This window comes from Cetorhinus maximus, chromosome 13, assembly GCF_964194155.1.
Source record: "Cetorhinus maximus chromosome 13, sCetMax3.hap1.1, whole genome shotgun sequence".
Lineage (NCBI taxonomy): Eukaryota > Metazoa > Chordata > Chondrichthyes > Lamniformes > Cetorhinidae > Cetorhinus > Cetorhinus maximus.
Genome location: NC_135891.1, coordinates 9,545,585 through 9,573,253, shown reverse-complemented (window position 1 = coordinate 9,573,253; position 27,669 = coordinate 9,545,585). Strand labels below are relative to the sequence as shown.

At 44.1% G+C, this 27,669-nt stretch overlaps 1 protein-coding gene and 1 long non-coding RNA gene across 3 annotated transcripts in view; one reads left to right on the top strand and one right to left on the bottom strand.

The window, feature by feature from the left end:
• Positions 1–2,594: 2,594 nt before the first annotated feature.
• The window catches only part of LOC144688408 (uncharacterized), a 116,239-nt gene continuing 91,164 nt past the window's right edge, over positions 2,595–27,669 (bottom strand). For both annotated transcript variants that reach the window (XR_013578406.1, XR_013578407.1), the window contains exons 3-5: positions 12,189–12,265; positions 3,384–3,486; positions 2,595–3,270 (exon numbers count right to left, since the gene is read on the bottom strand). This is a non-coding gene — a long non-coding RNA (uncharacterized LOC144688408). The remainder of the gene's footprint in view (positions 3,271–3,383; positions 3,487–12,188; positions 12,266–27,669) is intronic.
• srxn1 (sulfiredoxin 1 homolog (S. cerevisiae)) lies at positions 14,030–27,045 on the top strand. Its single transcript, XM_078554873.1, has 2 exons — positions 14,030–14,909; positions 26,510–27,045. Exons 1-2 carry the CDS (start codon positions 14,652–14,654, stop codon positions 26,717–26,719), a joined length of 468 nt encoding a protein of 155 aa, XP_078410999.1. The 5' UTR covers positions 14,030–14,651; the 3' UTR covers positions 26,720–27,045.

Sequence of the window (27,669 nt, the reverse complement as noted above, 5' to 3'; positions counted from 1 at the left end):
AGTGTAGGAGACTGCATGGAGAGTCTATATTTCAGCACATTGATGTTGGAGAGAGAAAGGAGACCGCAGAGGGTGTTATATTTGGAAATTAAGAAGTGCAAGAGGGAAAAATTCAGAGCCATAATAATTATAATGCTGCACAGTAGCAGCAGCATGTTCCATCTACAAGAAGCACTTCAGCAACTTGACAGCACCTTCTAAACCCACGACCTCTACTACCTAGAAGAACAAGGGCAGCAGGTGCATGGGAACACCACCACCTGCAAACTCCCCTCCAAGTCACTCACCATCCTGATGGAACTACATCACTGTTCTTTCGCTGGTGTTGGGTCAAAATCCTGGAACTCCCTCCCTAACAGCACCATGGGCTCTCCACACCAGGTGAACTGCAGCGATTTAGGAAGGTAGCTCACCATCACCTTCTGAACTGTAGGTGGAGACAGGCAACAAATGCTGACCTTGACAGAGATGCCCACATCCCAGGAACGAATAAAGACTTAAGAATGGAGAGATTGCGGGAGAGGAATCAAAAGAAATTGGGGCAGCGTTATCTATCATGGAAAAACAATTTTTCCTGTATCCTGTGCCAGTGAAAGAGTTGGTAGAGGGAGAATCCCAGATTTGGGAGCAGCCTCCAGCTTTCTTACTGTGGTTCCTTCTGTCATTCCCTCAACAATTCAGTGTGGAAAGGAGCCTTATAGACCTCGATGGTTCTAGGTTTAATGCCTGATCAATGGTGCCTCAGTTGATCTTAGTCAGGTAGTCATGGGGATATGGCAAATGATTGTTGCCCTTGTGTTAGGGGGATGAAATAGATATAATTACCAATGAAACCCAGGTATGCATGCAAGGGCACTGAACAGGGACAGGAAAGGCTCAACAATGATAAGATTTAAGATGATTGGCAGAAGAATTAGTTGTCACTTTTTTTACACAAGTTGTTGTGATCTGGAATGAACTGCCTGAAAGCGTGTTGGAGGCAAATTCAATAGTAAATTTCAAAGCAAATTAGATAAATGCTTGAAGAGAAAAGAATTTCAGAGCTACTGGGAAAGAGAAGGTGAGCAGGATTAATTGGATAGCTCTTTTAAAGATCCAGCACAGGCACGATGGGCTGAATGGCCTCCTCCTGGGCTGTATGATTCTATGACCTGCTGCACCTGAATAGCTTGTCAACTCTCATCACCGACATTCACATGTTAAGACATTGGACAATAACCAATAATGATACAACCCATTGCGCAGCAAACAACCACAACCCGTGGGTCAGCTCCTTCAGGGGAGAGGAGGACAACATTTAAAGGGGCTTTAAAAAATTCTCTTCATGGTGACCACACCCCTCACATCACCTGACAATAAAAGTGTCATTGGTAAGGACTTGTGGCCAAGGGGACCTCCATATATCACTTCTCCTCTTCTAATATTTTGAGCCTGCTGTTAAACATGTTGTAGGTTCATCGGAGGCCAACTGAGAACAGCAACAGCTTCTTATTACTTGTGTGAAGTGCCCCTCTCGCACATGTCTGGAAGAATCATTATCACCAATTGATCAGCAAATGATGCTTGAAATTATATTGTGGGATATTAAAATAAAGGGATTAATATCTAATTTCCACTGAAGATTAAGGTTTATTTGGAGTTTTTCAAGGCCAAAAGTGCTTTACAATCATGTAATATTTTTCAAATGTCACCACATAGGAACAGAAGGAGGCCATTCAGCCCCTGGAGCCTGTTCTGCCATTCAAGTATACCCTAACTGATCTGTATCTTAATTCCATCTACCTGCCTTGGTAACATATCCTTCTAATACCCTTGCGTAATAAAAATCTGTCAATCTCATTTTGAAACTTCCAATTGACCTCTGTCCCTGGCTTTAACAGTTGAGGAGGGAGTTCCAGATTTTCACTACCCATTTTGTGAAGAATTAAGTGCTTCCTGACAGCACTCTTGAGTGGTCTAACTCTAATTATAATGTTATGCCCCCTTGTTCTGTGCTTCCGCACCAGAGGAAATAGCTTCTCTCTCTCCCTACCCTATCAACTCCTTTAATCAATTTAAATACCTCAATTAAATCATCCCTCATTCTTCCATACTCAAGGGAATACAAGGCCAGTCTATGCGAATTATGTGTTTCATTTTTCTTGAAACAACCTCCAATTCTATTTTATGATAGATATGTGGGAAAAAATGAATTTTGTGTTTCCAAAACATCTGTATCACATGTACGTTCTATTTTCCCAGAAGATTAATGCAGTTTTCAGTCAAGTTCCCTAAGCTGCACTCCCATTAAAAGCAACTTGCGCTGTTCTGGCTTTGGGCCAATAGCAGCACTCTGAGAGCCCGAAACAGTCTCAAACGCAGAAACATTGGCCAAAATAAATTCCCTCCTGCAGTAAAAGAGGCAGAGGGGTGCATGGGGTAAGTTAAGGCCCACCTCTACCGCGAGGGAAAACCTTCCTTGTTGTTAGGGTTGCCAACCCTCCAGGATAGCCCAGGAGCTCTCCGAGAATCGAAGATGAATCTCCGGAACAATGCCGGGAGCCAACCCAGGTGCAAAGTCATTGGGGCATTCAGAAAAAAAATTACTCAAACACTTTTGTTAATTAGTTATCAAAGTTTTATTGATGGGAATGAGGAAGGCTATTTGACTGATAGTCAAGAATTGTCCAGTCAGGAAATGAAGAGTCTGTTTGTTTTCCATTTGTTGTGAGAAGACATTGTGCCATGATGGGTGGTCAAAGGGAGGCACTTGGGAGCAGAATGAGATCATGAGGTGGAAAGCTTCTGAAACGCATCCAGCCAGAGTTGGCAACTGCACCAGTTCTGTGTGTTCTTGGCATTTCATTTTGCCCACAAAGTAGTCAGGATTGAAGATTTTTTTTTTTGGAAACAGAAATCTCAGAGCCCTACCTCCCCCATCAATGGTCAATGAACCATTAAGTCAGAAATGAAATGCTGCAGTTTGCAGAACAGGTCAATCAAAATTGAAAAGCCCACTCCAGCCAGGAGTTGCCCACTGCTGGACTGGTTTTAATTGCCTGAAGCAGCCCTTGTATGAATCTCTGAAGTAACAACAGCTACTCTTCAACATCCACAAATACTTTGTTTCCCATTCATTATCTTCAACATAGCAGGCTCCCATGGACAGTAATGTGGGCGGTGACAGGTAATTTGTTTTGGTGATGTTGGTTAAGTGTGGATTTCGACCCGGGACCCTGCACAGGGGCTCTGCAGGTCTTATTTGAGGTGGTGCATTGGTAGCTTTCACATCTGCTTGAGAGGGTAGACAGGCAGACTGTTTAATACGACACTTACCAAACCCAACGTCAACAAACTGTTCTGAACGGAGAGAGATGTGCGGTAATTTTTGCCCTTTGACCCACCTCTCGGCTGACCACAACAAGATGTATTTCAGAGAAGGAGCGTTCAAACCTTTTGAGTGCTTTGTCTTTAAAGTACCGACATGAAACAGGCTTTCTTGTAAGTCTAAATCAAAAAAATGGATAAATGTTTATTTCTCACAACACCCAAAATTGAACTCCAAAAACATTCACACCTCATACGTACTAGATACGCAAACACAAGAAAAGATGATTTCTAAAGATGTAACATGCACTTAAATTACTTAAAGGGAAAAATAGGTCATTTTTAATCAATCCTACAAATTGTAGTTGAAACGTTGCAGGCCTGAAGGATTCCCTCTTCTGGCTCTGAAGGAAAATTAAGGTTGGAGTTTCCTGGTGATTAATTCACACTGGTTCACCCCAAATGACAGCAAGTTTCTGGATTTTCAGTTGCAGTTCATCAAGCCCCTGTAGGGAAGAACAATGCTCTGGCAGGTAAAATGAATAAGCACCAATTTTCTGTCTAAGGTGGCTTTTGAGGCAGGGTCCTCTCTGGTGCTAGGCGAGAGATGTCTTCCATCTAGCGTCCTAGACTGATCTACAGGATGCCCTTGTGGATTAATAAGGTATTGGCTATCTCCAAGCGTTTCAGTCACGTGATGACAGTATCAATGTTTTCCATTGTCTACACGATGGATTTATGGCTGATGTAATCAACACACAATGGGCAATGAATGATATTCCATCAACATTCCAGCTGTGATTAACGTCATGAAATATCTTAATTTGAAATGACATCTTCATGGGGCTGGCAGGCCGAGCAGCCTTTGTAATTTTAAATCTCTTCCATTGAAATAGTGAGGATAGTCAATCAGCACCTGGGAAGGCCATCTGCATTTTAGGTAACTTCCCAGATATATGTTCAGATATGTCTGAACACACAAAAAGACATCACCTGACTCTCTGGAGCCCATTATGTGAAGGTACAGTGGTCCATCTTCCATGTTGCTTTTTCAAAGTAAACTATCCATCTCCCAATCAGCTCCATGGGTATATGACATGGCTGTAATAGGACTGACGCTGATTACTCACTACCTTAGCCAGTTAAACTATCAGAAGAGATCAATATGTCTCTATTAAAAGGAGTATTAGGATTCAGACTTTCTCCTAACTTGTGACCATGACAGAAAAAAAAACAATTTGCATTAACAGGCCAAGTTTCCGATGAACTTCAACTAGATCCTCCTGGCTGCAGAGTCTAAAACTACGGGTCATTGTCTTAGGATGAGCTGTCGCCAATTTAAGACTGAAATGAGCAGAAATTCCTTCACTCAGAGGATTGGGAGTCTTTGGAATTCTCTCCTTCAGAGGGTTTTGGATGCTCAGACATTGAATATATTGAAAATTAAGCTTGAGGATTTTGGGCACCAAAATCATTGGATTTTTAAAATTCTTTCATGGGATGTGGGCATTGCTGGCAAGGCCAGCATTTGTTGCCCGGCCCTAATTGCCCTTGAACTTGAGTGGCTTGCTAGGCCATTTCAGAGGGTAGTTAAGAGTCAACCAATTGCAGTGGGTCTGGAGTCACACATAGGCCAGATCAAGTAAGGGTGACAGGTTTCCTTCCCTAAAGGGCATTAATGAGCCATTGGGTTTTTACAACAATCAGTGATAGTTTCATGGTCACCAGCACTAAGTCTAGCTTTCAACTCCAGATTTTATTAATTGAATTTCAAATTCTACCAGCTGCCATGGTGGGATTTGAACCCATGCCCCAAAGGATTGCTAGTTTAGTGACATTACCACTACACCACCATTTTCCCTTAATTCAGGATATGAGGATAGGATGGGCAAGTGGAGTTGATGTGGAAGATCAGCATGATCATATTGAATGGTGGAACAGGCTCAATGGGCAGTAAGGTTTACTCTTCCTCTTCTTGTATCGTACAACGTGCAACAATCGATTTGTGGTGTACAACAATCGATTTGTGGTGTACAACAATCGATTTGTGGTGTACAACAATTGATTTGTAGTGGTTGTGAAGGAATTAATATTTGGATATATTTGGGCTTTACATTTGGAGTTAGGTCTGGCTTACAAGGGTTCACAACCCCAAATTCTCAGAACTTGAAATTGTACCCGAGAGGTAGAATCTCTATAATGGTGCTAGGAGTTTCAGATCTACACTGGAACCTGGAACCAGAGTCAGGTACTGTAAAGGTCCCCTGTCCCCAGTGTTCACTGAACACCAGAGATCAGAACTGCTAAAGGCTCTGTAATGGCAACAGTAGAACCTGCTTCCTCTAATTGAACATACCAGGAATCTGTTACAATATAGACCAGATGCCCCCTTTCTTTCCATTACATCCAGTTTTCAGGACTGAATGCAAAAGTGGCCCCCTCAGCTCTTTCAGGAGAACATAAAATGTCCCATGGCACAGTATTCGAAGAAAGAGGGCAGGGTGGGTCTCCCTGGTGTCCTGGCCAATAGTTACTCCTCAATCAATACACCTGAAACGGACGATCTGATCAGTTATATCATTGCTGTTTGTGGGAGCTTGCTGTGTGCAAATTGGGTGCCATGTTTCCTACATTACAACAGTGACCACACTTTAAAAGTTCTCAACTGGCTGCAAAGCAAATATGATTGCCCTGAGAAAGAAAGAAAGAAAAAGAAAAACTTGCATTTATATAGTGCTGTTCACTAACTCAGGACATCCCAAAGCGCTTTACACCCAGTGAATTAGTTTTGAATTGCAGAAGCTGTTGCAATGTAGGGAATGCAGCAGTTAACATGTGCACAGCAAGATCCCACAGGAATATGATAATTTGTTTTTCTTGTGACGTTGGCCGAGAGAGAAATAATGGTCAGGGCATTGGGGTAACTTCCCTGCTCTCCTTTGAAATAGTGCCGTGAGATCTTTTCTGTTGATCTGAGAGAGCAGATGAGGCCTCTGTTTAATGTTTGATTCACAGGACGTTGTGGAAGGTGCTACGTAAATGCAAGTTAGGTCTTCTATTTAGCTCTCTTGCTTTCTGCATCCTGCTATTCATTGGTTAACAAAAATCAGACACAATAAGGAGCCGCTCGGACCACTGGAGATCAAAAAAATTCAGACACAATACACCCACCCGCACCAATAGTTGAGCTGGCTGATTAAATTACAGACTCACTCTCAGTCATGCATTACCATGTGCATGGCATTGCAGTTCCAAAGCAGAATTATAAGGGAATAATTCATGGTTCCTGTCTGTAGAAATCTATGCACAGGCATGGAAAAAGAATCCGTGGCAGTGAAAATAAGTGTTGAAAGCTGCCAGATACCATGTGAGTTTAACCTTCCACACAAAATGTGATTTTTAAAAAGAAAAATGGGCGTAGGACAAATATTTTGATTCCCAGAACGTTCATTGACCTCAGTTTGGCTCCACATTGCTGCCAGCACAAGGTTTAAGAAAACAAATTGAAACCTCTGGGCTGTCCAATTTTAATCAGTATTGAAAGCATACTGTAAACGATGGGGAAATGAAAGAGCTGGCTTATTTAGTGGAGTAGATCAGAGGTTAATGGCACTTCCTAGAATAGACCTTACTTACGTATTGCATAACAGATACATAAAAATCAGTAACGGATTGGAATCTGAATTAGGGATTGAGAAAGTTTATATATAGAACTATCAGAACTTGTGATGTGGCTAATATCAGGTGCGGCTTGTTCGAGTAGCACTCTCACCTAACCCAGTACAATATGGGTCAGAGTCCCACACCAGCTGCTTGAGTATGTTACCTAGGCAAACACTCCCAGTGCAGTACTGAGGGACAGCTGCACTGTTTTGATGACACATTAAACTGAGGCCCTTTCTGCTTTCTCAGGTGGACGTAAATGATTCCATGTCTATTATTTGAAGATTAGAGAGTTCGTCCTTACAGTGCCCCGGCCAATATTTATCCTTCAACCAACATCACTAAAATGGATGAACTGGCCACATTCACGTTGCTGATTATGGGAGCTTGCTGTGTGCAAATTGGCTGTCACGTTTCTTACATTACAACATGACTGCACTTCAAAAAGCATCTTATTGGCTCTAGAGCACTTTAGGATGTTCTGAGGTGGAGATAGTTCTTACAGAAATGCAAGATCTTTCTTGTTTTTCAGGGGTTAGATGCTAGAAGGGGACGCGATGGGCTGAGGGTGAGGAATAAGCACACACGGCTCCTGAAAGGATTTGCTAGGACAGTAGTCAGAGGCTGTGAGCTGAGTGTTTATGATTCCTCATTAATAATATTTACCTTAATCACTACAGTTAGATTATAAATGTACATTTAATTTCACCTCACATTACCAAAGTTACATTAAAAAAATCTGGGCCCCTGTCATGGGGAATGGGCCATTTTACTAGGGAACTGGGCTGTGCTTTTTGTTATCCTTTCATAAAAGGTGAAGGATCACTGGCTCTCATCTCTAATCACCGTTGGGAAAGCGGTGGTGACCACTGCTTTGTAGTAATCTTGTATATACACCCACAGTGTTGTTAGGTAAGGAGTTCCAGGATTTTAACCCAGTGGCAGTGAAGGAACGGCGATCTATTTCCAGGTCAGGATGGCGTGTGACCTGGAGGAAAACTTTCAGGTGGTGGCTTTCCCATGTGTCTGCTTTGCTGCCCTTGTTCTTCTAGTTGATAAGGGTCCCAGGTTTGGAAGTTGCAGCTGTTAAAGGAGGCTTGGCGACTTGCTGCCATGCATCTTATATATGGCACACACTGCTGCCGCTGTGCACCGGTGGTGGAGGGAGTGAATGTTTAAGGTAGTGGATAGGATGCTGAATAAGCAGGCTGCTTTGTCCTGGATGGTGTCAAACTTCCAGAGCATTGTTGGAGCTTTACTGATCCAAGCAAGCGCTCACCACCATCTTCTCATAGGCAGCTAGGAATGGACAATAAATAGTGCTGACCTGGCCAGCGACACTCATGTCCTGTGAAAGAATTTAAAAAGTGGGCATACTTTCAGTTTGCTCTTTGTGGGTAAAACTGGCACTGCCCATTCAAATCAATAGATCAACAAAAAAAACAACCATTCCACATTGTCTGTTTTGTACCTGAACAGTAAATTCAAAATCTACCCTCTTAGCATTTTTTTATGCTGAAATGAGTCTCCCTCTCTCTCCTAATTTCAGGGCAGTATTATCGTGTGATTAGAATCACATTTATCCCACTGTCAGGTGGGTTCTTAGAAGCCTGTATAGAACTGCCAGCTAACTGCTAACTCACTGCAACCGGACAACGAAGATACATCTTTAATAAATCACAGGAGGAGCCAGAGGGGAGATGAGGTTTGATAGATGGAGATGGTCTATGACACTATGGCTGGAGTTTTACACAGGGAAAGTGTTTGGGGCAAGCCTGCCTCTGTGTGGCTGGGAAGCCCTGAGTTGATTTGATAGCCTTTGGGCCCTTTGGCTCAGGTTGAGGCTTCCATCCTTGTTCAGGAGGAAATCCCATCCCTTGAGAGCTGTCAACCAATCAAATGGCCGGCAGCTCTCCATTCACAACAGTGCCACTGGGAGGTGTGGCCACAATTGGGACTGCGGCCAGTCTCCAGCAAATGTCATCACTGGAGCTGGATAACATGGTGAGTGGGAGGAGTTTGCTGGAGCCAATTTGGCAGGCCCTGGTGAGGGGGTTGAGGGGCATGATCGGGAGGACAGGAGGGAATAAGTGAGGGGCTAGGAGAGTGGAGCCTCTGATGGGCATAGGCTGCCCAAACCAAGAGTGGCTCGGTAGCACCACTACTGACTGAGCTGGGCAAGTCCTAAATGACATAGCTGCTAAACTGGGTCTGCAGCATGTGGTGAGGGAACCAACAAGAGGGAAAAACAAACTTGACCTCATCCTCACCAACCGGCCTGCCGCAGATGCATCTGTCTATGACAGTATCGGCAACAGTGACGACTGCACAGTCGTTGTGGAGATAAAGTCCTGCCTTCACATTGAAGATACCATCTATCGTGTTGTGTGGCACTACCACCATGCTAAATGGGATAGATTTAGAACAGATCTAGCAACTCAGGACTGGGCATCCATGAGGCACTGCAGGCCATCAGCAGCAGCAGAATTGTACTCAAACACAATCTGTAACCTCATGGCCCGGCATATCCCCCACTCTACCATTAACATCAAGCCAAGGGATTAACCCTGGTTCAATGAAGAGTGCAGGAGGGAATGCCAGGAGCAGCACCAGGCATACCTAAAAATGAGGTATCAACCTGGTGAAACTATAACACAGGACTACTTGATGCCAAACAGCATAAGCAGCAAGTGATAGACAGAGCTAAGCGATCCCACAACCAACGGATCAGATCTAAGCTCTGCAGTCCTGCCACATCTAGTCGTGAATGGTGGTGGACAATTAAACAACTCACTGGGGGAGGAGGCTCCACAAATATCCCCATCTTCAATGATGGAGGAGCCCAGCACATCAGTGCAAAAGATAAGGCTGAAGCATTTGCAACAATCTTCAGCCAGAAGTGCCGAGTGGATGATCCATCTCGGCCTCCTCTGGAGGTCCCCAGCATCACAGATGCCAGTCTTCAACCAATTCAGTTCACTCCAAGTGATATCAAGAAACAGCTGAAGGCACTGGATACTGCAAAGGCTATGGGCCCTGACAATATTCTGGCAATAGTACTGAAGACTTGTGCTCCAGAACTTGCCACGCTCCTAGCCAAGCTGTTCCACCTACAGCTACAACACTGGCATCTATGCGGAAAATTGCCCAGGTATGTCCTGAACACAAAAAGCAGAACAAATCCAACCTGGCCAATTACAGCCCCATCAATCTACTCTCCATCATCAGTAAAGTAATGGAAGGGGTCATCAACAATGCTTTCAAGCAGCACTTGCTTAGCAATAACCTGCTCACTGATGCCCAGTTTGGGTTCTGCCAGGGCCACTCAGCTCCTGACCTCATTACAGCCTTGGTTCAAATATGGAAAAAGAACTGAACTCCTGAGGGGAAGTGAGAGTGACTGCCCTTGACATCAAGGCAGCATTTGGTAGATTGTGGCATAAAGGAGCCCTAGCAAAACTGGAGTCAATGGGAATCAGGGGGAAAATTCTCTGCCGGTTGGAGTCATACCTAGCACAAAGGAAGATGATTGTGGTTGTTGAAGGTCAGTCATCTCAACTCCACGACATCACTGCAGGAGTTCCTCAGGGTAGTGTCCTAGGCCCAAACATCTTCAGTGCTTCATAAATGACCTTCCATCCACCATAAGGTCAGAAGTGGGGATGTTCACTGCTGATTGCACAATGTTCAGCACCATTTGCGACTCCTCAGATACTGAAGCAGTTCATGTCCAAATGCAGCAAGACCTGGACAATATCCAGGCTTGGGCTGACAAGTAGCAAGTAACATTCGCGCCACACAAGTGTCAGGCAATGGCCATCTCCAATAGGAGGGAATTCAACCATTGCCCCTTGATGTTCAATGGCATTACCATCACTGACTCCCCCACTATCAACTTCCTGGGGGTTAGCATTGACCAGAAACTGAACTGGACTAGCCATATAAATACCGTGGCTACAAGAGCAGGTCAAATGCTAGGAATCCTGCGATGAGTAACTCACCTGTTGACTCCCCAAAGCCTGTCCACCATCTGCAAGGCACAAATCATGAGTGTGATGGAATACTCCCCACTTGCCTGGATGAGTGCAGCTCCCATAACACTGAAGAAGCTGGAAACCATCCAGGACAAAGCAGCCAACTTGATTGGCATCACATCCACAAACATTCACTCCCTCCACCATCGATGCACAGTAGCAGCAGTGTGTGCCATTTATTAAGATGCACGGCAGGAACTCACCAAGGCTCCTTAGACAGCACCTTCCAAACCCATGACCACTACCATCTAGAAGGACAAGGGCAACAGTTGGATGGGAACACCAACATCTGGAGGTTCCCCTCCAAGTACCTCACCATCCTGATTTGGAAATATATCCCCATTCCTTCAATGTCGCTGTGTCAAAATCCTGGAACTCCCTCCCTAACAGCACTGTGGGTGTACCTACACCACACGGACTGCAGCGGTTCAAGAAGGCAGCTCACCACCACCTTCTCAAGGGCAATTAGGGATGGGCAATAAAAATGCTGGCCCAGCCAGCGAAGCCCACATCCCGTGAATGAATAAAAATAGAAAAAGGGAACCACCCCTTTCCAGCCAGTAACAAGGCCTCCAGTTGTGAGCACTGCTCACCCTTGGTAAAATACCAGGGGCAGTGGGAGGAGGCCCTTATGTGGCCATTAATTGGCCAACCCAACTGCTGGCGAAATACCATCGAAGGCCAGTAGGCCATGGGCACAGTGCACCTGCCATGCCACTGGATTTTATGCCCCCCCCAACCCCGCCACAAACTGCCAGCCAGTCCCTGAGAGGTGGGCATAAAATTCTGGCCTGATTCTAAGAGAATGCAAGATATTAATTTTATCAACCCTCCAATGAGCTGTCTTCTTTGTCTCCTGAAATTCCAAGTTCAAGTGAAGTTTCATGTGCATTATCTCACACATAAGTGAATATTTTCAAGTAGGTCTTGCCAGTGATTTTCAGTAGGTTATTTGATGAAGGAGAGCATGACCAGGCCTGTCCTCTGCCCATTCATCAACATGAGTCACTGGATAATGCTTTCTCTCCCAATCAATAAATCAGAGGCAAAGGGATCACTTGGCTGTCAAATTATTACGGACAAGAAATGAACTTGAATTCTAGGCCCTGCATTGTCCTCCACAAGCAACCCCCACATCCCACCCCACCCCCACCCCCCATGACCTGTTTACCAGCTGAACATTACCAGCAGAATCTTCAGTGCAGCTTCCAAACCAGATGACATGTCTTTCTCAAAAGTGAAGTACATCAGAGGCCGGAAATCTGAAATGTAAACATGGAAATAGTCAACAGATAAAAGCAAAGTACTGTAGCTGCTGAAAATCTGAAATAAAAGCAGAAAATGCTGGAAAAACTCAGCAGGTCTGACAGCATCTGTGGAGAGAGAAACAGAGTTAACGTTTCAAGTCTGTATGACCCTCCTTCAGAAATACTCAACAACTCGGGCGACATCTATGGAGAGAGAAACAGGATTAATGTTTCAGGCCAATGACCTTTCATAAGGACTTGGAGAAGTTAGAGGTGTAATAGGGCTTCCAGCCAGTGAAGTGGTGGAATAGGGACAAACGGGGAGGCCTGTGATTGGGAGAAAGTCAGGAGAGATTAAATGACATAACAGCTGGTGGTGCAGGGTCAAAGGGAGTACTAATGGGGCATGCAAAGAAAGAAAAGACGTGTCTAGAGGAAGTATGAATGGCACATTGATGAATAACTGCTGTCTGAAGGCAAAATCAAGCAAAAAAAAGCATAAGATCAAATCTTGCGAAGATAAGGGAAAAAAATTAAGGGCAGAGATTATGGTCTGAAACTGTTAAACTTGAGTCCAAAAAGCTGTAAAGCACCTAATTGAAAGAAGGGGTAATGTGCCTCAAGCTTATGTTAAACTTCTTTGGAACACTATACGCTTCATTGGAATGCTATGCGCTTCCTGTACGGGGGTGGAGGGAATCCCCAGCTGTCAAAGTGCGCTCCCTGAGACTAAGTGCTGTCTCAGGGAGATTAGTGACAGTGCACAAAAGTTAAAAAATAGAAAAATAAAAATATTATTAACATGTCCCCCTTATGTGACAATGTCACACGAGATGGGACATGCTAATAAAAATGACATAAACTTTATTAAACTTTTTAAAAACGGACATGAAAGCTCATCCCGCCAGTGGATGAGGTTTCATGTATTATCAGAAGCCCGCTGGGGCTCCTGGCCTGCCCACCAGCCTTAAGGTTGGACGGGCAGGTCTTTAATTACTTTAATTACCCTGTCAATGGCCTTAATTGGCCATTGACAGGTCGGCGGGTGAACAGCTTATTTCGCTGTCCGCCCGCCTTCCTAAAAATTTAAAGGGACCGGGATGACGTTGGGGGTTCCTCCCCACGTCATTCCGCGTCATTTTCCCATCGGCAAGCGGGCCCCACCCCCAAATCGCTGACGGGAAAATTCTGGCCCCAGTTACACTTTCATTAAGGCAACAGTAAGACACATTGATTTTAAAAGACCCGGGCAAAGAACACAATACCCTGAACAATCCAATTCAAAGTGAGTTTTTTTAACTTCAGTTCTTTGTAGGCAGCAGCTTGAGGCTTAGATGCCGGAGGCTTTTCACACTTGTTTTCGATCTTAGAATGCCTACCTTTACACACAGCCTTCTCTCCTTTATACATTTTTTTTCCCTTTGAGTGCAAATTCCCATTGTTTCCCTATGTCTTTGGACTTTACCTCTCTAATAAAAATCTCTCATAGTACCAATTTTACCAGTAATCTTTGGGAAAATTAAACACACTGTTTCTTACCTTCTGGCTAGGTGAAACATTTCACCCCTTCTTTAAATTCAATCTAGCTTGCTTTATTTAAAAATGCGAATGTTCCTTTACATCTATGTTTACCTACTTAACATTTCAAACCTAACTTATCATCTATTATACCAATGCCTTCCGACCAGCTGCCCTTAATTCAATTAAGTCACAGACACACACATGCAGACCCCACTATTAGTCTACAATAAATTCCAATAACATTATGAAAAATCCTGACAACTACTAGAGGCTTAAGACAGAAAGGTCAGTGTGAGAGCAAAGTGGACACTTAAAATAGATTGGACTTCCCTGGCGAAGAGGACATGGTTAGGGCCAGTAAACTGGACACTGTTAAAGTGAGGAAGAGCATCTGAAGAGTCACGGATGTTAAATGCGAAGGGAGCAGACTGGTTGATCTACAACGTATTCCATATACTCTAACCTACATCCTAAAATTAAATTTAAAAACAAGTCCAAGCAATTATTTTAATCACACTACAGTGAATCACCTTCGACTAAACTTGTATTACTCATGATGACATTGCTAAAAAGGAAGCCCAAAGTAAAACTACGCTACGTGGAGCGGAGAAGGGGGTAATATTTGTTTTGCAATCAAGTTCACTAATTACAAATTTAATTTTTTTTTTAAAGTGTTTTTAAAGTGTTGAATGATAGATCTCGATCTCGGTGTACTCTGAATTTGAATGCGGGAAACACGTCCTCATTCGGTGTGTGTTAAGCGGGAGGTTACGTGTTCCTTCCCTGCCCGGAATTATGAATGACTCAGTCCTGGGTCTGTATTAACTGGAGATAATACTTTGTGTCCTGCACTTGATGATTGCAACCAAACATCCCGGAAATGTTACATTGTATCCGCAACCCAATATCCAGCCGCCGTTCGCTACTTTGTAACCTCATTGACACTTGGCAACATTCAATGGGAGATATGCAGCGCTTCAGCGATTCACCAACCAGCGATGTCCAGAATGGGGGAATACAGAGCATCCACTCCGCCAACATCCTAGAGACTCACGATGTACCCATGAGAATTATCATCAGGCCCTTCCCACCCGTGCTGGACGAAGACAAAGTGAGCAGCCTGATGGAGAGCATAAAGGTAGAACATCTGTAACATTTCATTTACACGGGTTATTACAGTGAACAACTCTCTCTCTGAATGAATGGAATAAATGCCAGCGGATGACAACACACTGTTGTCAACTATATAGGGACATTTGTTTAAAAAAAAGTACATTCCTAGCGAGAATCTAAAATGACATGTTTTACTGGGCGTGGGTTTGATTGAATGTCCCTAAACGCCTGTCATTTAAAATTAGGAAATTTGAAATCGAAATTTCAGTTCACAGTTTTTTTGACAATCTGCTGGGAACCATTAATGGGAATGTAGTGTGTGCGGGGGAGGGAGGGAGGGGGGGGTGAGATGTTAGTCAAGGAATGAATCCTCGCCTCAAGTTTACGGTTTATTGCCCATATGGATCAGCTGTGATATTAACAGAGCTGGAACTTCCTGCTTCGATATCTTCCGGGTTAGGGAAGTGATGGAACAGCTGAACAAGAAGTTAAAAGGATCTTAAATTCTATGTGGAGCTGATCCAAACCAGAGTGGACGGTTGCACCCAGAGAGAAAGAAAAACCAGCAACTCAGACTTATATAAAGAACTAGTATTTATTTAGTGCCTTGTTCTGCTCTCATGTGCTTCATGGTCTGCAACACTTACAGAAACAAAAATGAGAAATAACAGCTCTATCCACCAGATGATGGAACCTGGTGATCTTCACTATTTTTCAAGCAAGCGCCACTTCAGCAAAAAAAAAACACCCTGCAGTGTGAGAGCTACATTGACTGCTTTACTAAACTATCATTGCTTGCTACTTCTTCATGATGTAATGTTAGAGTGACGCGTGCAACGAAAACAAAATCACATATACTTAAAAATAAATACAAATGTACAGTTTTTAAAAAAACAGCATTTATAAAACAATAACCAGGAAAATATAAGGAATTAAAATGCAACAATGTAAGAAAGTTTTGAGGAGCTGAATAATGCAAAACTTACTTAAGTTGCAATATTCTACATTGCTAAATTCCTACATTGGTCAATGAAATAACTTACATTTTTAAACCGATTTTATTTTAAAAGAAAAATGTAACTTTCCACTTAAGTTACCTCCTGCTTGTCACCAATCCTACTTCCTGAACCTCCTGCTCCCTGATCTCCTGGTTGCTGCAGAGCCTCCTCCTCTCCAACCCTCAGCATTGTGGCCTCGCCCCCCTCCCCGACCTTTGAGTTGCGGCTCTTCCCCCTCTCTGGTTCACCCTCTTGCAGAAGCTCCCACTCCCTGACTCACCATCTTGCCACTTCCCTCTCCTGGCCTCGCGTTCCCGTTCTAGATCCCGCTGCAACTCGGAGGTCGGGAAGCGGCTAGAGGTTGCTGCGAAGTGGCACTAGGCCGGTCGTACGGAAAAACAACGTTAAAACGAATCCCGTGAAGCTCAACGAGATTACAGGAAAGGGAGAGGTGGGGAGCCACACTCAGTGAGGGTGGGAGCTGCCATTGACTTGCTGGCTTTGCGATGAGGAACACTGCTATCCTCCCCGAGTCGTGTTAATCCCTAGAGAGGCAAAAAAAACTTCGCAGCCACTTTCACTGAAAAATTTGGCTCCCAAAGACTTGTTAGCGAATGTGCAGGCAGCAGAAGGAAAAACCAGGGAAACTTGTCAATGACTGGTACTGGTCCAAACTGAAGTTCCATTATAAGCTATACAAGCCCAGCTCAGACCAGTGCCAGTCATTTCCAAGGTTTACTGGTTTTTCCTTCAGCTAAAGAACATAAGAAATAGGAGCAGGAGTAGGCCATTCGGCCTCTCAAACCTGCCCCATCATTCAATAAGACCATGGCTGATCTGCCCCAGGCCTCAACTCCTCTTTTCGTGTCAGCTTCCTCATAGCCCTCAACTCCCCGATATGTCAGAAATCTATCTATCTCCTCTTTAAATACTTTCAGTGATCTAACCTCTGCAACTCTCTGGGGCAGAGAATTCCAGACATTCACTACCCTCTGAGAGAAGAAATTCCTGCACACCTCAGTTTTAAATGAGAGTCCTCTTATTCTGTAACTATGTCCCGTAGTTCGAGATTCCCCCACTAGTGGAAACATCTTCTCAACATCTACCCTGTCAAACTCCCTCAGAATCTTGTAAGTTTCAATAAGATCACCCTTCATTCTTCTAAACTCTTATGAATAAAGACCTAAGCTGTTTAGCTGTTCTTGATAAGTCAACCCCTTCATTCCAGGAATGAGCCTAGTGAATCTCTTTTGAACTGCTTCCAATGCCAGTACATCCTTTCTTAAATACGGGGACCAAAACTGTACACAGTACTCCAGGTGCGGCCTCATCAACAGTTACAGTTATAACAAGACTTACCTATTTTTAAACTCTAACCCCCTAGCAATACAGGCCAAAATTCAATTTGCCTTCTTAATTACTTGCTGCACCTGCATGCTAACTTGTTGTGTTTCATGCACAAGAACACCCAGATCCCTCTGTGCTGCACTTTTTTGGAGTCTCTCTCCATTTAAATAATAGTCTGCCTTCTGATTTTTCCTACCAAAGTGTATGACCTCACACTTTCCTACATGAAACTCCATCTGACAAGTATTTTTCCCACTCACTCAACCTATCTTTTCCCCCTTGCAGATTCCTTATGTCCTCATCACCACATGCCCTCCTGCCTATTTTTGTATCATCAGCAAATTTGGCTACATTACACTCTGCCCCCTCCTCCAAATCATTAATATAGATAGTAAATAATTGAGGCCCTAGGACTGATCCTTGTGACACTCCACTAGTTCTGTCTTTCCAAACCGAAAAAGATTCATTAATCCATTAATCCTGACTCTGTCTTCTGTGTGTTAACCGATCCTCAATCCATGCTAATACATTACCCCCGATACCGTAAGCTCCTATCTTGTGGAATAACCTTTTATGTGGCACCTTATTGAATACCTTCTGGAAATCGAAATACACTACATCTACCAGTTCCCCTTTATCAACTCTGCTTGTTATATCCTCAAAGAACTCTAGTAAATTTGTCAAACATGATTTCCCTTTCACAAAACCATGTTGACTCTGTTTGAATGCGTTAAGCTTTTCTAAATGTCCTGCTATTTCTTCCTTAATAATGGACTCTAGCGTTTTCCCAATGACAGATGTTAGGCTGAGTGGCCTATAGTTTCCTGCTTTTTGTCTCCCTCCGTTCTTGAACAGAGGTGTCACATTAGTGGTTTTCCAATCCTGCTGGGACCCTCCTGGAATCCAGAGAGTTCTGGAATATTTCAACCAAAGCCTCCACTATCTCTGCAGCCACTTCCTTTAAAACCCTTGGATGCAGGTCATCAGGTCCTGGTGACTTGTCTGCCTTTAGTCCCATTAGTTTCTCAAATATTTTGTCCCTTGTGATAGAGACTGTTACAAGATCTTTCCTCCCATTAGCTCCTTGATTATCTGATACCTTTGGAATGTTTATAGTGTCCCCCACTGTGAAGACCAATGCAAAATATTGGTTTAAATTATCTGCCATTTCCCTGTTCCCCATTATCAATTCTCCAGTTGCATCCTCCAAGTGTCCCATGATCACTTTAGCTACTCTCTTTCCTTTTATACACCCATAGAAGCTCTTGCTGTTTGTTTTTATGTTTCTTGTCAATTTACTTTCATAATCAATCTACACCCTCTTTATTAGCTTTTTAGTCATTCACTGCTGGTTCCTAAAAAATTTCCAACCCTCTGGCCCACCACCACTTTCGCCACCTTGTATGCCTAAGTTTTTGAGGGATGCTCTCCTTGACCACCTTTGTTAACCATGGGTAGTTTATCCTTCTCATCGAGTCCTTCTTTTTGTCCAGGATAAATTTTTGCTGAGCGTTATGAAGTATCTGCTTAAACATCTGCCACTGCTCATCCACTGACCTTCCCCTTAGTCTATTTTCCCAGCTCGCTTTAGACAACACTTTCTTCATTCCTCTGTAATTGCCCTTATTTAAGTTGAGGACACTGGTTTGAGACCCAAGTTGCTCGCCCTCAAACTGAATTTGAAATTCTACCATGTTGTGATTGCTATCCCCTCGAGGATCCTTAACTACAAGATCTCTTATTAATCCTACCTCGTGATACATTACTAGATCTAAAATAGCCTGTTCTCGGGTAGGTTCTGCATTGTATTGCTCTAAGAAACAATCCCTGATGCATTCTACAAATCCGCCTTCCATGTTACCCTTGCCAATCCGATTTGTCAAGTCAATATGCAGATTAGAATCACCCATGGCAATTGTAGCACCTTTCTTACACACCTTCAGTATTTCCTGATTTATACTTTGTCCTACAATGAGGCAATTCTTCAGGGGCCTTTCGATGACTCCCACCAGTGACTTCTTCCCCTTGCTATTCCTTACTTCTACCCAAACTGATTCCACATCTCGATCTATTGCACCTATATCACTACTCACCACCGCACTGATACCTTCCTTTATTAACAAAACTACCCCACCTCCTTTTCCTTTTTGCCTATTTTTCTGGAATGTCGAATACCCTTGAATATTGACTTCCCAGTCTTGGTCACCCTGCAACCATGTCTCTGTAATAGCTATCAAGTCATATCAATATATTTCTATTTGTGCCATTAACTCATCTATCTTGTTACAGATGCTGCATGTATTCAGATAAAGAGTCTTAAGCTTTGACTTTTTACCATTATTACTCATTCTGGTTCTAATTTCTGCTTATATTTTCTGCCCCTTCCTGTCACACTTTGATAGTTGTTTACCTCTTCATTACCCTGCACCTCTGCTCTGTCGTTTCTTGTTGATTTTTTAAACTTCCCTTCAATTGAACCCTCCCCCCGACTAATTAGTTTAAAGTCCTATCTACGACCCTAGTTATACAATTCTCCAGGACACTGGTCCCAGCATGGTTCAAGTGAAGCCCGTCCCAACAGAACAGCTCTCTCCATCCCCAGTACTGGTGCCAGTGCCCCATGAATCAGAACCCATTTCTCCCACACCAATCTTTGAGCCAAACATTTACCTCTCTAATGTTATTTGCCTTACGCCAATTTGCACGTGGCTCAGGTAGTAATCCAGAAATTATTACCATTGTGGTCCTGCTTTTTAATTTAGCCCCGAGCTGCTCATAGTCCCTCAGCAGAATCTCTTTTCTAGTCCTACCTATGTCATTTGTACCTACGTGGACCATGACAACTGGATCCTTCCCCTCCCACTCCAAGTTCCTCTGCAGCCCAGAAGAGATGTCCTTAACATTAGTACCAGGTAGGCAACACAGCCTTCAGAACTCTCTGTCTTTACTGCAGAGAACAGTATCTATTCCCCTCACTATGCTATCCCTTATTACTACTACATTTCACTTTCCTCCTCCCCCCCACTTGAACAGCGCTCTGTACCATGGTGCTGTGGTCAGTTTGCTCATCCTTCCTGCAGTCTGTGCCCTCATCCACACTGGGAGCAAGAACCTCGAACCTATTGGAAAAGGGCACCGGCTCAGGCTCCTCCAAAGCTAAATTCTGGATCCCTATACCTGCCTTACTCACAGTCACACCCTCCTGTCCCTGATCATGGATCAAATTTGATGTAATTAATCTATGGGGTGTGACTGTCTCCTGAAACACTGTGTCCAAGTAACTCTCCCCCTCCCTGATGTGTTGCAGTGCCTGCAGCTCGGACTCCAGCTCATCAACTCTGAGCCAAAGTTCCTCGAGCAGCCAACACTTGCTGCAGATGTGATCACCATGGATCGCACCAGCATTCACCAGCTCCCACATGCTACAGCTGCAACACATCGCCTGCCCAGCCATCTCTATTCTATTTAATTAATTCATTTGGATGTTAAGTATTTTAAAAGTGAATTTCTTAACTGCACTCGTCAGCTGTAATAACGTCTCCAAATTTAAACCACTTGGCCAATCAAAAGAGACATGGAAGCGATAACCACCAATCATCTGCCTGTTTTCCTGTGATGTCACACTCTGGCTCTGACAGGTAGAAACAGGTTGAAGGGACTCTCTGCTGCCGGGTTTTATCTCCCGTTATCGCTGCCCTTCTCACGCAGGTCCGCTCTCCATGTGCTGGGCCTCCCTCTCTGCCGTCGGTTTTTATCTCCCGCTGCTGCTTTCCTTCTCACACTGGTCCGCTCTCCGTGTGCTCCCAGCTCTCCTCTCACTAATTTAAACTGTAAAAATCCCAGCTCTCCTCTCACTGCTTTAAACTTAAAGTCAAGCAATAAGCTTTTTTTTCATTCATTCACAGGATGTGGGCGTCGCTGGCTGGGCCAGCATTTATTGCCCATCCCTAATTGCCCTTGAGAAGGCGGTGGTGAGCTGCCTTCTTGAACTGCTGCAGTTCATGTGGTGTAGGTACACCCACAGTGCTCTTAGGGAGTGAATTCCAGGATTTTAACCCAGCGACAGTGAAGGAATGACGATATATTTCCAAGTCAGGATGGTGAGTGACTTGGAGGGGAACTTCCAGGTGGTGGTGCTCCCATCTATCTGCTGCCCTTGTCCTTCTAGATGGTAGTGGTCGTGGGTTTGGAAGATGCTGTCTAAGGAGCCTTGGTGAATTCCTGCGGTGCATCTTGTAGATGGTACACACTGCTGCTACTATGCGTCGGTGGTGGAGGGAGTGACTTTTTGTGGATGTGCTGCCAATCAAGTGGGCTGCTTTGTCCTGGATGGTGTCAAGCTTCTTGAGTGTTGTTGGAGCTGCACTCATCCAGGCAAGTGGGGAGTATTCCATCACATTCCTGACTTGTGCCTTGTAGATGGGTGGACAGGCTTTGGGGAGTCAGGAAGTGAGTTATTCCTCACACGATTCCTAGCCTCTGACCTGCTCTTGTAGCCACAGTATTTATATGGCTAGTCCAGTTCAGTTTCTGGTCAATGGTAACCCCAGGATGTTGATAGTGGGGGATTCAGTGATGGTAATGCCATTGAACATCAAGGGGCAATGGTTGGATTCTCTCTTGTTGGAGATGGTCATTGCCTGACACTTGTGTGGCACAGATGTTACTTGCCACTTGTCAGCCCAAGCCTGGATATTGTCCAGGTCTTGCTGCATTTGGACATGGACTGCTTCAGTGTCTGAGGAGTCATGAATGGTGCTGAACATTGTGCAACCATAATCTGTTGTGTAAGGGAGGACAGTTGACCAAATCACTGAGGGATAATCCTCTTCAAGACTTAAGATCTTTTAGATAAAAGCAAAATGCTGTGGATACTGGAGATCTGAAATAAAAAGCAGAAAGTGCTGGAAAAACTCAGCAGTCCTGTCAGCATCTGTGGAGCGAGAAGAACAGAGTTAATGTTTTGAGTCTAAGATGATTCTTCATATATCGAGTCATGTTGGACTCGAAACGTTAACTCTGTTTCTTCCTCCACAGATACTGCCAGACCTGCTGAACTTTTCCAGCACTTTCTGTTTTCATTTCAGATCTTTTAGGACCTTGTCGGCCTGGGCTCAGTGGGCATCAGCTCTGGCTCAGAAGGTTCAGATCGCACTCCAGATTAACAGGCCAGAATGTGATCCCCACTGACAGGGACAGTACTGAGGGAGTGCTGCGCTGTCGGAGGTGCCGTCTTTCAGATGAGGCAATAAACTGAGGCCCCATCTGCACCCTCAGATGGAGGTAAAACATTCCATTATACTACTTGGAGAAGAGCAGGGGATGGGTGAGGTGGTGGTGGTGGGAGTGGTAGGTTTGGGGGGGGGGTGGGGGGAGGCCTGTTCTGTTGAAAGATCACAGACCTGAAACATCAACTGTGTTTCTCTCTCCAGAGGTGCTGCTTGATGAGCTCAGTATTTCTAGCATTTCGTGCTTTGATTTCAGTTTTCCAGCATCCTCAGTATTTTGCTTCTGTAAGAGCAGGGTTTCCCCCTCTGTTGTTCTGACCGATTTATCCACCACTCAGTTATCCTGCTTATGGGATCTTGCTATGCACCAATTGCCACATTTCCTACTTTACGACTGTGACTTCACTTCAAAAGCGCTTCATTGGCTGTAAGCCGCTTTGTGATGTCCTGAGCTTCTGAAGGTCGCTGTGGCCTGGGGTTTTCACCTGATTGCACTGTTGTTTTTTTTTTGGCCAACATTGTCCGAACTCGGGGTAACCGGTGCTAAAGATTCTGGAATTTTAAGTGCAAATTACGTACAGCGCTACTCGCATTCCTGCAATCTTTTACATGCTTTTTTAAGACACCACACCAGAAGGAAGCCCTCCCCACAAAACAGGCTGCACGCTCCCAGGCTGAATGAACCACTATTCAAAGTTTCCACTAATTGTGTCAATTTTCAGTTCTTCAAGGAGCCTCCAGAAATTAAGCTGGAACTTCTGGATCCCAGGACACTAACTAGGAAATGGGGTTATTCACGGATGGTAGATTGACACGCTGATTAAGAATGTTTATTTTTTTTTGTCATGAAATCATTTCTAACTATATTAATCAAACTTCATCAAATTACCAATCTTAAATGTACGAACAAATGTGTTTTCCTTCTTTCTTTCTTCCTCAATAGAAATGCGTTTCATTTAATATTACAATAATGTTACACTAATACCTTTTTTCTCCCCTTGACCTTCAACGGCATTACCATCGCTGAATACCCCACCATCAACATCCTGGGGGTCACCATTGACAGGAAACTGAACTGTCCAACTTTGTGAGCTTTCCACGGGTTTACCGTGTTGGTACGAAGAACCCATACGTTCATATGTATAGTTAGCTTTTCCTTTTAAGCTTGAACCCCGTCCAAACAATTTTTCCTTAAAGCTGAACCACATTCTGGGATTCACTTCAAGGCCTCAAATATCGGAACGGGCTCTTTTCTAGGTTGCCTTATTCCAATGTAAATATTCCTGGTATTTCTTCATAGCTCAGGCATCCAATCCCATTTGTCTGCTTTGGTTGCCCTTCTTTGTATTCTGTCCAAGGTCAGGATATCCCCCCTGTGATATGATGTCCAGAATTGTAAACAATGTTCAAGGTGGGGTGAGTCAGTGCTTTGTACGAGCTAACTATCAATTTCCTGGATTTGTGCTATATCCCTTAAGCTACACATTTTAAGAATCTATTTGGTTTTTTTTTTACTACCACTGCTCATTGTGCTAACAATTTAAAGGTGTTTATCCCCAAAGCCTCCAGACTGCAGTATTTTGCATTTCCTCTACCCTGATCGCATTTAGTTTGTACTCTCATTCACTGCTTCCCCTCTCCAGCTCTCAAACTCGGCTTTTTTAACCGTTAAATGGCATGTCCTATTTTTGTGGCCCGGTGCCCCCACCCACCCCCAAACTGTCCGGGCCCCTCCTACAACAGGTCCCCTAGTCCCTGAAGCTGTGTTTATTATTGGTAGTGAGTTGCGTCAAACCAGATCACGGAGCTTTTGAAATAAACCCAGCCGAGTTGAGTGGACAGGTCTGCCTCTAAACTTCCAGATTGTCAGTTTGATATTTTTTTCTAATTCTTCCATGGGGTGTGAGCACCGCTGGCAAGGTCAGCATCTGTCGCTCCTCCTTAATTGCCCTTGAGGAGGCGGCGGTGAGCATTCTGTAACTTCCCAATGAGCTATCCCTGGACATTCGTTATGTTAAACTCGTATAGAGTCCTGGTTGGACCGCACTTGGAGTATTGCAAACAGGTTTGGTTTCCACGTTATAAAAAGGACCTGAAGGCATTGAACAAGGAGCAAGCATGATGGACTAGAATGATACCAGAACTGGGAGGTTAAACCAGTCAGGAAAGGTTGAACAGGCTCTGGAAGAGAGAAGACTGGGGGGCAATTTTTGTAGTTGCGCAATTGTAGTGTGGCCGCTTTAAATTTTTTTTTCACAGCTGTGTAGGCACGGCTACCTAATGGGTTAACTTATGCACGGACAGTGCAGGGACTCACAAGCTACTGTGTAGCCTTGGAGGAAACGTTGCAGAGGGGTGAGTCGATGGATGCCTTTAAGATTAAGAAAGAGTTTGATTGGATAGGCACGTAAAAATGTTTCTGCTCGTGGGAGAGACCAGAACTAGAGGCCATAAGTATAAGAGCATCACTAATAAATCCAATTGGGAATTCAGGAGAAACTTTATCAATAACATGGAACTCGCCCCCCCGTACAGAGCGGTTGTGAGGAATAGTACAGATGGATTTAAGGGGACACTGGATAGCATGTGAGGGAGAAAGGAATAGAAGAATACATTGTGGGGTTTAGATGAAGATGGGTGAAAGGAGGCTTATACACAGCATAAACAGCCACATGGACCTGGCGGGCCGAATGGCCTGTTTCTGTGTTTTAAATACTTCAGAATACTTAGTTTTTCCCTTTTTTCTTTACATTTCCGTCATAAACCTGTAGCCAGTGAGTCCGGTTTGATTCCAGGTGCTTCTTGGTTTCTTTGGCAAATGGCCATACTTGGGCCATGAGGAGACCATGAATGTTGGTGGGCTATTTGTCCATGACAGCCAAGCTTGATCACTTGCTCACCAAACCTCCACACTTGCATCTTTTTTTCCAGCAGGGACCACTGGCTAATGGCCAGAGGCATCCACCTTATTCGAATGTGTCAACAGGTTGTTGCAGTAAACAGCTGAACTGTACAGACCCAGAGGGCTCCAATTTTGATCCCTGGTCTTGTGCATCATAGGTTTGGGGGATGCAACTGACCACAGGGTCCTCAGGGTAGGGAGGAGAAAATTAGAATTTCTGCTAATGTTTTTACATCTCCTTGGAAACTTGCCTATGGATGATTATTGACTGTGGTCAGATAACTGCAGGGGTTCATATATAGAGTTGCCAACCCTGACTGGAAGTATTTCTGGAGGTCTTGTGACATGACCTCCTGCTTCCAGCTGCACCACCCCAAATTTCTATCCCCCCACCCCCTGGTTGCCCATGGTGCCCCACCTTCCCACAAAAAGTGAATAAAACCTTCAATACTCAATTGGATGACTCTTGACTGTCAGTGGAAATGACTTTTAACCATTGTTCAATATTTTTATAACTAGGAATGGAAATGGGCAAAGAATATTTTTATAAAAAACATCATTTTTTTAATGGCCCTATGATTTTTCTTCCTTTGGCATTACTCACAGCAGTGTTCAGAAGAGTAATCTGCAATTCTTGGAGACTCCAGGGCAATACTGGAGAGTTGGCAACCACATATAGACAGGCCTCTTTAGTGAGGCCTGACAATAATGGTGTTTTCCTACCCAGAATGCACTGCATGGGGGACCACCCCATCCATTTTACCAATTCCACTCTTGCTCTTTCTTGAAGTGTTTCTCCCAAGTATCATTCAGTGGTGAAGGGGCAAGCAGACCAGGGTAAAGCCAGCCTGAGACCAATCATCCCCCTAATAGTTTTTATCCATTTTGTGCTCTTGTGTGTGACGTTGACCTTAATTTGACATCTCCCTTCCTTCCTCACGCCTCCCAGCTCTGTGATCACCCACTGGAGATCTAGAACCCAGCACTTTATAATGAAGAACACTAGAGGACCAGTAACCTTGTGCCTCATCACTCCACAAAGTGTGAGCCTCTTCCATGTTGGGGATGGTTTCCCTGGACTAGGACTGGTTGATGTTGTTCTCTGTTCTCTGGTGAAAACAAACATGCCAACAATCTCTTTCTTCCACAGGACACGAACAAAGTGCAAGATGTGCCTCCGATAGATGTCCTCTGGATCAAAGGTCATCAAGGCGGGGATTATTTCTATTCATTCGGAGGGTGCCATCGATACACTGCCTACCAGAGGCTGAACATGGAAACTATTCCTGCAAAGATTATCAAGTCCACCATTACTGATCTTCGTATATACTTAGGATCATCAACCCCTGACCTTCAGTGATTGGACTGGGGGCATCCTGACTGACACAACTATCTCCTGATGCTCCCCGTCTGTCTGTTAACGGAAGCATTTATTTTTCTAATTACTGTTCAAGTGTGTGTGTGTGTATTTATGTGTATATGTGTATTGAAGTCAATGAAGATTTGAGATGATGAGGCATCTCAAGCCCATTGTAAAGACAAGAAAGAGATACTTCAACAAAACGTTTGTTTTTATATCTTTGTGCGAAATTAATTGATCGACTGGACCTGAACTTTAAGGATCTGAAAAAGTTAAGTGAATAGCTCTTTCGTACAGCTGGCACAAGTTTTGATAGATGAAATAAGGAGGAGGGTCAATAAGCAGAGGACACAGATGTAAGATAGTTGGTAGAAAAATCCAAGGGGGAAGTAATTGGTAGCTTTTGAAAAGAGCTAGCACAGGCATGATCAGGCAAATGGCCTCCTTTTTGTGCTGTAAGATTCTATTATCTAACCTGTACAGCAGGTGCTAGAGCTACAGAGATGTAAAATAGAACCAGGGCACTACAGCCGAGGCTGACATGATCTCACGTTGAATGTGTCAGCTGTTTGAGGCTGTCCTATGTCTCCACTGCCTCCTATAGTTATCAAACCTGCCGACAATTAACGGAGGCTTGACGCTCATTTGATCAGCTGATGCTTGTGACCAGGGTAACCTCTGCCACAAGACCTTGGTTCGTTCAGATCGATTTACTGGCCGCCGCGGTGAATCACATTAGGACATATGTGTCTGTGATATATGGAGGGGTCTGTATTTATAAAATATCAATGTATGGCTGCCCGTGTCTTACCTCACACCAAATCCCATTCCCCCATCCCTCCTGTGCTCTTTGGCCTACGTTGGCTCCCGGTCAAGCAACATTTCAGTTTTAAAATTCTCATCCTTGTTTTCAAGTCCCTCCACGGCCTCACCCCTCCCTGTCTCTGTAA